At 40.8% G+C, this 13,596-nt stretch overlaps 1 protein-coding gene and 1 long non-coding RNA gene across 2 annotated transcripts in view; one reads left to right on the plus strand and one right to left on the minus strand.

Annotated features, from left to right (window-relative positions):
- Positions 1-357: 357 nt before the first annotated feature.
- On the minus strand, positions 358-4,492 carry LOC123963463. The gene is made up of 6 exons (XR_006823178.1): positions 4,398-4,492; positions 3,388-3,483; positions 3,121-3,212; positions 2,799-2,903; positions 1,203-1,270; positions 358-488 (listed from the first exon to the last, which is right to left on the minus strand). It is a non-coding gene; the product is annotated as an uncharacterized LOC123963463 (long non-coding RNA).
- A 3,168-nt stretch (positions 4,493-7,660) lies between these two features.
- LOC123963680 (ribosomal oxygenase 2-like) overlaps positions 7,661-13,596 on the plus strand; it is a gene marked incomplete at its 3' end in the record, with an annotated part of 11,195 nt that continues 5,259 nt past the window's right edge. Inside the window, 2 exon segments of the mRNA XM_046040688.1 lie at positions 7,661-7,832; positions 8,435-8,881. Coding sequence (XP_045896644.1) covers positions 8,441-8,881 — 441 coding nt within the window.

The following is a 13,596-nucleotide window of genomic DNA, read 5'->3' on the forward strand; positions in this document are numbered from 1 at the left end:
TTCCTCGAGCTCGCATCTCGGGTGGGCGGGACTAAAATGTGCCTTGAGGATCGAGGAGTCGCAAGACTGTATGGCTGCAGCCTCCCAAATCATGCCCTCCTGCGTGGTGCCTTCTGCTAGCTTCGAGGGGCAAGATAAAAACTCACGTCTGGTTCGTTCCGTCTTCCTTGTACTTGTTTTTGGACCGAATAGTTACACAATCATGCAAATGATTAAAATCTTAAGATATCTGCTGCTTATCCTGTGTATGTGCCAACCCAACAACACAGACTAAAAAAAACCCAACACAATTGTATTTGCAGTGATTTCCCTATCAAGTGTGGAAACAATATAGAATAAATAAAAACGAGTCTTGGAGAGAGTATAACATGTTTATTATTTTGTTTTTCATTATCACTGTCCTCCCGCACATTGGCAGAAATTGCTGCACAATCCAGGGTGGGGATCTTCAGAAGATATCCACTGCAGCTCACCTCTTCCAACGTACCCTTTGTTTATAAGAAAAACAGAACAAAAATCACACTCTTGATCTGCAAACAGTGTTCAGATTTGTTTTAGTCTTGTTAGTGTGGAGTGACCTATGACACTCGAAGCTGAAAATGTCCGACAACGCCACTTGGGATAGGCCCAAGACCTTTAAAGCACACAGATAGTTTTATCAAAATTAGGGGGCAGAGACAATCAATTATAAAAAAAAAAAAAAAAAAAAAAAAAAACACACAATTTTATTTTGTCATATATTAATAGCAACACCTGCTTTATTATGATATGTAATGCGTATGAAAAAACCAAACACCATTCAAAAACAAACCCGCATGCGTAATTAAAGGATCAAAATAAAAAAACTAAAAAAAAATAAAAAAACACAAAGATAAACCCACATGCAATACCAATATTTACAGAGCCAATGTCTGGATATTCAAACACTTAAAACGTATCGCTCCAAACCAGTTCTGTGCATCCAGGACAGTCATATCCAGACACTGTATCAATATACAGCCGATATTTTATACAGATATTCAGAACAGCAAGAGTGGGAGGAGAAACACACCGGGGAGGGTTAACCTCTTAGATAACTGTGGCACCCAGCAGCCTCAACAGCAGTATGCGCACGGCTGTAGCTCGGTCCCGCTGTGATGTGAAAACACCATTAAAAACAGGCCCACCATAAATGGTAGCAAACAGGCAAACAAGGTACTTACCACTTTACGGGACACGGCACCCTCAGACCCCGGCGGGGGCAAGCAATCCGCACAACCACAGCACCCAACTATAACAAATAAGACAATCAGATCTCAATAAACACCAAATAGGACGAAGAGGGAGGCACGCAGCTTACCGAGACACCCAACGCAAGCAGCCCAGGTATTCATCTATCCACACGGGGAATATCCATGGCCAAAACAGAGTCGGCTCTATGAGAGGACGCTCATTAGTCCCACCCGCCCAACAATGCAAACACTGAAAGGCACGAAGATAAAAAGACTTCCTTACCACTCCGCAGTAAACTAACAACCTCTGGCAACGCCCAGACACGTCTCCACACCCAACAGGAGAAGACAGAAACCCAAACGAGTCTACCACACAGGCTTAAAAAGGCAGCTCCCCACCTCTCCCAATCAAAGGGGATGAGCCCCAGGTGTGCTGGTGCGCCTTCCTATGCACAGGTAAGAGGGAGGGAAAGAAAACCTCATCCTGCCACATCAGCAACAAGTGACTTGCTCAGCACAGTACGAAGAAAGAAACCACTAAAGTCTGTTATCATAAGTTGCTAGAGGTAACAAGTTAGTGTTGAGCTAATATTCGCTTACAAACGTCTAATTCCGCTGTTGCAGTTTAAAGTGTTAAAGTCATCGCAGGTTTCTTCAAATACCTTAACGTCAGGGACACAACAATAACACCCAGAAATCTGCAAAGTATATCTATGGCCAAAATCGTAATTTAAGAGTTTATACTTTTTTAATTGATTGCATGAATGAACTCACTCGTGACTGCTGCTGCTTCTTTTCTTGATTAAGACCGGATTGCAAACAACGTTTAGGTGCATACCGCCATCTACTGTACAGAAGTGTGTAACACACACATTCGCGATTTCCATTTTGAAACTACGTTTAAAACAATCTTTCTACCAGATTGCTGGAATAGCATTATAATAGCACTATCATTAGCATGACAGTCGTCATTTATCAGTTCAAAAACACCAAAGAACGAGGTAGAAATACGGAACAAGATGTGAGCTTTTATTTTGAAATGTAGAAACTAGCTGAAAGCACCAGGCGGGAGGGCATGGGACAAGAGGGCATGAGACTGGAGTCTCCAGGCTGCAGCCATACCCGTCTCAGGAGTCGAGGAGACAGAAATTTGGGAAATGAGAAAGGCCCCCTGTCTGCTACACTGTAAAAATTTCAAGGCTGTGAAAACTCAAAATTTCAAGGCAGCTTACTGCACTCAATTTTTTAAAGCCACTTCAATTTCCATGTTTATTTTCAACAAACATTAAAGAAACACATGACTGTATCATTCAAGTATCATTCTTTTAAAACAGGCATTTAAAATAGTGTACATGTAATTTCCAATCAATTTCAACATTCATCACCATCAAAAAGAGATGCAATTTTATGTTCCAGAGTCTCAGCTTCTACATACTCTTCCTCACCATTGTTAATTGAACCACTTTTTGCCTCTACCTCATTAAAGTCATTTGATGGCTGGTCAATGATATAAGTGTCAAAGGCAAAGGTTTCATTTTCAGCAATTTCAGGGCAATGCGCAGTCTGTTGATTTTTTATATGACTCACAGAAAAAGGTTGATGTCTTCTTACAGTGATTTTAATGCGACACAGGGCCAGTGAGCTCCTCTTCCGTGTTGTAGTCTACGGCTCAATAGATCTTGTTGACTTGAGCTGAGAAAACCGCAGAACCCACACACACACAGGACAATGAGAAATAAAAGGCAACTTAGTTAATTTACTTTTAATGGATCTATACAACAAAATGTTCTCACATACGTCAACAGTGTACTGTGCACGACCACACTGCCTTCTATTTAGGCTGTTTATATACTGTATTTCATTAAATTGTGAAATTTAAACTCTGCAGCAAAACAAACACACACCTTACCTTCTCTAGTGTGTTGCACGTTCCCATGCACTGTATTACCATCTCTCTCGCACTCACTGGCTACTGGCTCGTGGGCTGCGAGTAGATATTCCCTGAAGTCAACAAAAAGTTTGTTTATTTCTCATTTACAATTTTTAATTCAATTCACTTTGTGTAAATCAACTTACAGTCTGCTAGCTGTCTGTTCTGTGTTTTTCCTGAAAAAAAATTCACAGCCTTGCCTCTGAAAATTGGAAATAAACATAGCGGCTCTGCATGTGAACATACCTACTGTATCTAGCACACAAGAGAGGGTTGTGGTTGGTGGTACACCTTTCCCGGTGAGACTGACCACGGAGTAGCACCAGCTTCACAGGACAACAGCTGTAAGAATTTAGCATTTGGAGATAAACAAATTAGTTGTGTGAGGAATGTGCAGGGTCAATGTTGTGAATGTGAAAATGCACAAATGTATTGAACACTGTGTGTGGGCATGTGCGGGTATACACTCGCACAGTTGTCAGTTTATTAGGTACACCAAGAACTAATTCAGTGTAATACAGCTCTGAAATAAATCCTTCCTTCATGAGGATTATAATGAGTTTTTAATGGAGTCTTTTTCAGTTATGGTATAATTTACGCTAAGAAGTGTTCCAAATATTTAGTCCATCCTATACATGTATAATAAAAGTACAGTTGACAAAATGTTAAGAACACCTCTCAGTATAACCCCATGGTTAACTAGCACCATAAACAGCCTTCAAATTGACCATTAAAATAATTTAATACCTCTGTCAAATACCTATCAAAGAAAGGTTTTAATGCAGAGCCATTGTATTGCATTGCATTAGTTTTGTCTATGTGTACCTAATCAATTCTAAAGAGTGTGTAACATAACCAGAAAATGCCTTGACAAAATGGTGGGTGGGGCACACTTAAATACATTTATGGGAAACCCTGTAGGGTAACGTTATATGGCCATAAAAAATAAATTACGGTAGTTAGCAGTATTTATTCTGATGTAATACATAAATGAATAGTGGTTCAAAGTTCTCTGACAATCAGCTGTTTTGTTGTTGATGCGCCCAATGCACTTCTGAACCATGCATAGCGACTCTGCGGTCCATATAGACATGGAACAATGGAACCATTGTTTACCATGCAAACATTAGTTGACTACTTAGTTATCAAGCAAGCTATAGTGTAGCATCAAGCACATGATTAAACAAAAGAATTAAACATGTGACTACTGCAAAGCCAGACTTTCAGTACTATATTAATATTCAAACAAAACTCACCTTTTTGACTTCAGGTTCTCTTGAAGAAAACAGGAGAGCTGTGCTGGTATGTCCAACACTGACATGTGGAGGAAAACCCCTGCAGGACTGCTTAGGAAACCCCATTCTTAGCACCACTTGAGTTGGCTCAGCTCAAACTACAATTTCAAAGTTGTGCCACCATAAATTTTGCATTGAGACCTACTTTATCCAAGAAATGTAATAAAGTTAGTTGAAGAAACTATTTTAACAAAGTTTACAATGCCGTTAATTATTTTTTGTTCAGTTTAATCAAAAATCTAATTAAGATGAGCAATTTCAAATTTTCATTTTTACAGTGTTGCACGTCAGCCATGAGGCCGATGTGCGCAGCTGTAGGGTTAACCGGTCAACATGCATATAATTAGTAACTTAGGTTTAGGCACACACTCGGTGGTGGCTGTGGTAAGGGTAATTGGCTTCGGGGGGCTGTAAAGAGTAACATAGCTAGCTAGCCAGTCAGCCAGCTGGCAGTATCAAATTAAACAAGGGTCCTGGAATTGCAGTTAACGGTCCTAGGATTGCGGTCCTGAAACTGCAGCCTCCGGCAGCTACATCACTCCAACAAGTCACCTGGGACAGATGGTTTATCGTCTGAATTTTATAAATTGTTTTCCCAGCAGATGGCGCCCTTCTTCCTGCAGGTTTTCAATGAACGTATAGTAAAAAGTATAACAGCTTAGTATGACTCAAGTTTTGGTTACTTTACTCCCTAAACCATGCAAGGATTTGCTTTATATAGATAATTGGCGTCCAGTTAGCCTCTTGAATAACAAATTTAAAATTTTGGCCTTGATCTTTGCTAGAAGAGTAAAAAAGTATTAGTTTCTATAATTGATGATACAAAATCAGGCTTTATGCATTAATAGGAATATCTCCAACAACATTAGACTAGTCTTAGATGTAGTTTCGTGTCGTGTTTCATGTTGTATTCATATTTAATATCAGACGACAGCTTCTTGTTTTTCTTAGACTTTTTCAAAGCTTTTGATACCATCGAACATAATTTTCATTTAAGAAGTTTATTTAAGAAGCCCTATTTCTCCCTATCTCTTTTTACTTGCAGCTCAACCTTTATGTGTACATATTAAAAATTGTAATTTGCATTGCATTTCCATAAAACAATGATAAAACAATTATTATTAGTCAGCTGGCAGATGACACAACACTGTTTTTAAAAGACAGCTCCCAGGTTACTCTTGTTGATTTAATTGCTACTATTCCTGTGAAAAACTGTATTAATTATTTAGGTGTTGTAATTGATAAAAATGAACCCCAAAAATTCAGCCTTTGGCTATTACGTGATTTATCATTGAAAGGCTGAAGGAATACCAAGAGTAACAAACTTTATCTATAGATCAACAAATGTGTAAAACTATAGATAGTCCTTCATGATTTTGTATGGAAAAATTGCAATCATTATCTGAAAAAGTCTATTTTAATGAATGAGTACAGTAAAGGTGGCTTATTTTCTAGACTTTACCCCTTTAAATTACACTTTCAAGATTAATTTGATTAAGCGGTACTTAAAGTGTCCAACCAATCTGTGGAACTTTATTCCCCAGTATGTCGTCTCTTCAGTTGGTGGTCTCCAATTTTTGTTGGTATGCACTTTATTGAAAAAATTCCTCTTCATTTCAAAAACAAATGCTACTGGCTTGGTCTTTAATTTACAAGCATAACTTCACTCATAAGTTTTATATTTGGAACAACAGATATATTTTGTAAAAACATATCCACTCAGGAGGTAGAGCTGGTTGGCCGTTAATCGGAAGGTCGGCGGTTCAATACCTGGCTCCCCCAGGCTGCATGTCGAAGTGTCCTTGGGCAAGATACTGAACCCCGAATTGCCCCTGGCGGCTGTTCTGCCAGTGTATGAATGTTAGTTTCTGTTTGAGCACTTAGGCTCAGTGAATGAATGTGAGTGAATGGTGAATGCAGATGTAGTGTAAAAGCGCTGAGTGGTCGAAAAGACTAGAAAGGCGCTATACAAGTATGGAGCATTTACATTTTCTTTCAACAGTGGTATGACAATGACCTTTTGCTTGTAAATCAATTATTCAACCAATGTCGTCAACTCTATAACTGCACTGAATTTATTCATTACTATGGTATCCCTATTTCACCAAAGGACTTCTCTGTCGTCTTTGATGCGATACCTGCAGCTGTCATCTCACTTTTTAAAGGTTTTAATGGATTTGATGATCCCCTACACTGGTGGATGTGAAGGACACAACTGTTGGGAACATCTGTTTATCGCTCCAACCTAAAAGTAACAATAAGGCAATTTGTCAACTTTTTCAACAGGACATTAGGAGTACGTCCGCTGCTTCATTATACTGGACCTCATTTGTTGGAGAGATTTGTTGGGAAAAGGTTTGGCTTTTGCCACACAAGTTTTTTTAACCAACAAAGTTAAAGAGATCACTTATGCTTCACAGGTTTTACCACACTAACAATTACCTGCAAAAACATTATACGGATATTGATATCAGCTGTACTTTCTGTGGAGAACTAAACGAAACGCTGGTGCATTTATTTTGGTCTTATCCACATACCAAGATACTTTGGAGCAAAGTGTCACAATTTATTGTTGTCCATATTTACCCCCTTTTGCATTGCGGTGGAAACTCTTAACATCTGGTGCGGATCCGGGAGGGGGATGAGTGGAAAAACTGCCTTCAACACCCCCCTTGGTCACTACGAATATTTAGTTATGCCCTTCGGTCTCACCAACGCCCCCGCCGTTTTCCAAGCCCGAATCAATGATGTCCTCCGATTTCCTTCACCGCTTTGTTTTTGCCTCGACGATATCCTGATCTTCTCCCGTGACCGTGTCCTGACTCACAACACAATATATTCTTTCAATATTAAGTGTACAAACAAAAAGCTGCTAAACCATATGACCTCTGTAAGCTTTACAGGATTTTTTTTTTCTTTTGCCTTTATTTGGATTGTATTTTCTTTTTGATAACCCTTTGACCTCGCTGGCTTATATTTGATTTGTCTGTAGACTCAATTGATGTAAAGAAGATGTTGTTTACCTGCTGTATATCTCGAATAAAGATTTGATTTTAAAAAAACAACAAAAAAAATTCTAACCAGCATGCCTTATTTTAAGTCCAGCATGCATCACGTCAAGTCAGTGCTGCGCAGTCTATATACAGTCAAACGCGCCTTTTGTAATCCCCTGAGGTTACAGTAGGTGGCGTATGCACCTATATACGTTGGTTTGCGACCACCATTAATTCAGAGAAGAAGAAGATGACAACGGATGTCGAACTTTTTTAGCTTTCCCATGGTGTTTACCACGCTCCATGAGCAGCCCTCACAGGAAAGAACGTGACCCCCCGCCTCCGACTCTGGATCTCGTTCTGTATCCACTGTGAGGGGCTCCTGACAGCCGCCGTTGTAAAGGTGAGTGAGTATGTAAAGAGTTAACCGCTAACGCTACTCTCCCACTCTAACAAAGCCAACGTACAGTATGTGAGCCGGGCTGCAGCACCGAGAAGGTTAACGTGTTGCTGTGCTCACGTGTTCAGCCGAGATCTGCGTGGCCCTTCCGCGTGCGCGCACAGCTAGATTATCACAGCTTTAATTATTAATAAGGTGGAATACTGTGCAGCAGCAGCAGCAGGATTTGTTTGGTTCAACAATGCATCAGCAGTTAACTTACTTCACGTTAACACTAACAGGAGTGAATATAAACTTTACAACATTTATTCAGTTAGAAGCTAACGTTACACCAAAGTACTGAGAGCTGAACACTGACTTTAACAACAGCTTTCTCTCTAGCCTCTAGCACTAGGCTCAGCTGTGCCTGGCTGTCCCTGCTGTGGGGCTGTAGTAGAAATTGTCATCAAGGCTTGTCTTGGCACAAACCCTTTGTTTTTTTTCTCCTGTTAGTAGGTTTAGCCAAATGGCTTAGTGGTAATTAATTATCCTAGATGTAACAACAAATCTGCCTGATTTCAGGTGAGCATCTCACTGATAATATTCTTTGAATTCTTTTTCCTCAGATTAAAATGCCTAAGAAAAGCAACGCAAAGAATGTAAAGAGACGGAACAGTGATGAGGACCATCTCCCTCCTAAACAGAGCAGGGTAAAGCACAGCAATGTTCCATCCCCTCTGTGTTTCCATAGCCCGGTCAGCCTGTTCGAGAGCCTCATCCACCCAATGGGGACAGAACAGTTCTTCAGGGACTACTGGGAGAAGAAACCCCTCCATCTGAAGAGGTCTGATCCCAGCACAGCCTCCTACTACCAGTCTTTGTTCCAGCTGTCCGACCTGCTGAGCCTGTGTTCTCAAGGTCTGGAATACTACAGGGATATCAATGTTGTTCGCTGCATCAACGGCAAGAAAAAAGTGCTGAACAAAGAGGGGCAAGTTAAGAAAAGTGTTCTCAGTAAGAACTTGGTTCAGAATAAGGCCACCATCCAGTTCCACCAGCCGCAGAGGTTCAAGGTGAGAGTGCTGTCAGCAACGAGGAAATCATGGCTTTGTTGCCTGTGGGACAATGCTCATGTTCCCTGCATTCCTTAAAGCTGCATCAATCCATATTTTTATGTTAACAGATCAATTGACTTTCTTAATGTTATATGGGTCACACATAGTGACAAACACACAGAGACTCTACAGTTCCCCTCAGCTCCCTCTGTACACTAGCACCAAACAGCAAATACTCTCAGTTCGCAGCTTGCTAGTGAACATAGTGGTGCATGGAGCAGTTTCTTAGAGCCGCGTAGAGAGTGAATGGACTTACGTTCATCAGGTGGACACAAACACAACTCCAAATGAATGCTAATGGTGCTCTGTATCTTCTGTGTGTAAATAGTCAATTGTATAATATAGCCCGACTAATATAGGGGGCCGATGCTGATATTAAAGGGAAAAAGAGCTGATTTATGAGCAGAAATTCTGATTTTGAAAATGATTTGGATAATAGACCCCTTTCCTGTATTAAATACATTTAAAACAGGCCTATATTGAAAGCTGTCCTGTATGTGGGCTATAATACCTTGTCCTAAATGAATTATATTAAGAAAATAGAATACAGTCTAAACAACTGAACATGTAAACACTGCACATCAATAAATATTTGCTGCTTGTAGGTACAACCTTTTCAGCCATCTGTAAACAGAGAGCACGTGTATTTTACCTTTCACATAATCTGCCGTAATAACTACTTTCAATGTAGCATATTCACATCTAGTTTATCCCTGTACCAGCACTCTTTCAATCTATCTAAAGCTACGAGAGCCATTTCTCAACCACCATCGGGCTCTAAAACCTGGCGTCTACGATACAGTGACCTGCTGTTGAATGCATCTAATACTATGACTGTCTACAGCGAGGACTTGCAGCTTTAAGATTTCACTCAACCACAGTATAACTAAAACGTCTCACATTTGCAATAGCTAGATAACTTTGTTTGGCAGGAAGTCGTGTTAGATACTTGTTCAGCTCACATTTATTTATATATCCCCTCGGGTTTAATCATTTCTGACACATTGACTGTAACTACAGGCAAAGGGCCCACAGATATATTTACAATACATTAAACGTATAGTTTAGTGGCTCATTAATGCTAGTGCTCTGCCACTGATAAACACAGCATTAGCTTTGGGCTAATTTAGCAATGGGCAGCGTTAGCTGTTGTAGGCAAGTGATGAACTAGAGAGCCACACTGCCACACTGTTTCAGAAAGAAATATACAATCGCGTCTGTCAGCAGCGGAACTTAGCCTCCTACACTTAACTAACTTACTGTAACATTAAACATAACGTTACTGCTGTGACCCGGTAGGAAGCCGGGAGAGTGCAGTGAAATGCTGGCGCTGGAGAGGTGCCAGTTTTTATTATTATTTAAGTCATGCAGTTAAGGTGACGAAGGACCGACTCACCAGTAACACAGCCCAGCACATCTCCGTATTGTTTACACGTGCTCCGGTAGACTCCGGTCAACTGATTGTTTACTTTTGTATTTTTGTGGTGCTGAAGTATTTTAAACAGAGGAGCTGCACAGGGCCCTCTGGTGGGCAAACTATGCAACACTCATGACATGAGTGAAGGATCTGACTTTCTCGATGCAATTGACCCTTCGCTAAGCCACGCCCCCTTACAGTTACAGTTTGCTGCCATATTCTATTATTGCACTCCCCAGAGAAATATTGAAAAATTGATCTCCGAAAGAAGCAGACAGTTTCAGTTGCATTATACATTTGAAGGTTTTATTCAGGGTGTCAAAGCTAAAGCCTACCGATCACACAGTACAAGTGAACCACCTCATCCCCCCCGACAACTGACGCAAAAGACAACGATATAAAGGATCAACACTGTTCCTGTAAAACTGGGTAGGCCTCTATTCATTATTACAATCGTTAAAAAGCAGAACAGTAGGGCTTTATTACGTTACATTCAGTAGGAAGTTAGCAAGTGTTAGCTGACTAACATCACATTAGGAACAACCCACAGCCGACATTTTCCTGGATTTATTTTAGGTTTTGGAGTATAAATCATACTTCTCCTTTCACCTTCTTTGGGTAGCAACTGTAACTATTACAAGTGCCCCAGGAACAGCGTTTGACCATATCTTGGAAAAATACAGCAGAAGAAAGCTAGAAAACGACTCCTTTTGCATTAGAGTGAATGGAGCGCAGCCATGAAAGTGTCGGACCTCAGTTAGCGCGAGTCATATACTGCACTGTGATTGGCCAGCTGTGTATTTGGGGCGTGGCTTAGCAAAGGGTGAATTAGCTCATATCCGTATCGTTTGGGCTCTACTGTCTAAAAGTGATAATATGCCAGTCCCCAGCTGTTTCCCAGTCCTGTACTATTGACTCATTTCAAACAGCTTTTGTCAATGTAATGAAATGTAAATGCTCTGTATTTTTATAGCACCTTTCTAGTCTTTTCGACCACTCAAAGCGCTTTTACGCTACATATGCATTCACCTTTCACACAAATTCATTAATTGAGCCTAAGTGGTCAAACAGAAACTTACATTCATACACTGGCGGAACAGCCACCATTGTATGTTTTTTAGCATGATGTTGATGTACATTATTCAATTCAATTTTATTTATATAGCGCCAAATCACAACAACAGTTATATTACAGTAGTGTAATTAGCGGCGGAAGAGTGCTTTTTATAAAAGAGCAGGTCTAGACCGCACTCTGATATTTACAGAAACTCAACAGTTCCCTCCAAGAGCAAGCACTGGGCGACAGACCTTTGAGAGGCAGAAACCTCGAGCAGAACCATGGCTCAGGGAAGGCAGTCATCTGCCTCGACCGGTTGGGGGTGAAAAAGAGAGGGAGGGCAAGAGAAGAACAGAGAGATGGAAGGAGAGAGAGGGGAGGGAGGCAGCTTTCACAATATACACGCAGGTACAGACAGTAAAAGTAATGTTGCTCTAGACTGAATGAACAATGGTACAGATATTTATAGTAGTGTTAATGATGATAATTGTAGTTTTAATGATTATAATAACAACTAGAACTGCAAGCAGTTATAAGCAGTGTCCAAGCAACCGGCGCAAGCCGCCCCACCTGGCCCCGCTAAGGGCGCGTGAGTCGGCCTGGGCTGCGCGGCGAGCCTCAGGGGGCTTATAAAGTTATAAATGGAGTTATAAATGAAAGGGGATTGCGGTTACGGAGATCTGAAATGAATGGATGTCTATGGGAGTGTTATTTGATTTCCAAGTAATGGCACCAACTAGAGGCCGATTGACACCAAATTTCACACAGCCCCTTGGGAGGGCGTGCCAGATAAGGTCCTTGAGTTTGGTGTAGATCGGCCATTGCAAACGTAAGGTCTGACATGACCTCATGTTTTTAGCGTTTGCACAAAAATTGGTGCACGGGCCCTCAGGGGGGCATCCCACATGAATGCTCCAAATTTGGTCGGCCATTCGATCCCCCGAACGGGTAGATATAAGGTTTTTGATATCTGCCTTCATAGGCCGGAGTTCCAAGCCCAAACGCATTGACCTTGCTTATAGCGCCCCCTAGAGGTAGAAGTGTGTGGATTTTTGCGCCTGAGTTACTTGCAGGGGCTTGTACCTACCCTATGAGTTTCGTGTCCCTAGCAGTTACGGTCTGGGCTGCAGTAGTATAATTAGCGACGAAAAACATAAAAATAAAAAGGAGAACGATTACAATAGGGTTCCCAGCTCCGCTGGTACTGGAAACTGCGATGTCTTGCATTCGTGGGTTCCCAGCCCACTCGGCTTGGACCCCTAATAGTAACAATAGGACTAGTAACAATAATTGTGGCAGAGCGTGTCGAGCAGGAACACGGGGGCAGCAGGCGACTCGCAACCACAGATCCAGACTCCACAGCTCCAGAGCCATCTTAAAGCGCTCATAGTACCTTACTACCCCACCAGATCACTGCGCTCCCAGAATGCAGGGTTACTTGTGGTTCCTAGAGTCTCCAAAAGTAGACTAAGAGCCAGAGCGTTCAGCTATCAAGCTCCTCTCCTGTGGAACCAGGTTCCAGTTTGGGTTCAGGAGGCAGACACCATCTCCACATTTAAGAGTAGGCTTAAGACTTTCTTCTTTGATAAAGCTTATAGTTAGGGCTGGCTCAGGTGAGTCCTGAACCATCCCTTAGTTATGCTGCTATATTATTTGCAGGCATGCTTGCAGACATTGTCTGATGGCAGTTTTGTATACATCACCCAACCCTATGTGAAATAATCCAAATGATATTTAAATTCTGCTCATTATTGACATAGTATTTCATCCAGCTAATATAAAAATAACTAAATAACAACCCTATTTATGTGATTGGCTGTCTGATCATTCAGACCATACCTTAATGGTGCATAGTGTACACAGTTTGAATATACAGGTGCTGGTCATATAATTAGAATATCATCAAAAAGTATAAATGAGATTTATTATTAAGATTTTATTTCAGTAATTCCATTCAAAAAGTGAAACTTGGATATTATATTCATTCATTACACACAGACTGATATATTTCAAGTGTTTATTTAATTTAATTGTGATGATCAAAACTGACAACTAATGAAAATCCCAAATTCAGTATCTCCGAAAATTAGAATATTACTTAAGACCAATACAAAAAAAGGATTTTTAGAAATGTTGGCCAACTGAAAAGTATGAACATGAAAGTATGAGCATGTACAGCACTCAATACTTAGTTGGGGC

Source organism: Micropterus dolomieu, linkage group LG23 (genome assembly GCF_021292245.1).
Source record: "Micropterus dolomieu isolate WLL.071019.BEF.003 ecotype Adirondacks linkage group LG23, ASM2129224v1, whole genome shotgun sequence".
In the NCBI taxonomy this organism is placed as follows: Eukaryota; Metazoa; Chordata; class Actinopteri; order Centrarchiformes; family Centrarchidae; genus Micropterus; species Micropterus dolomieu.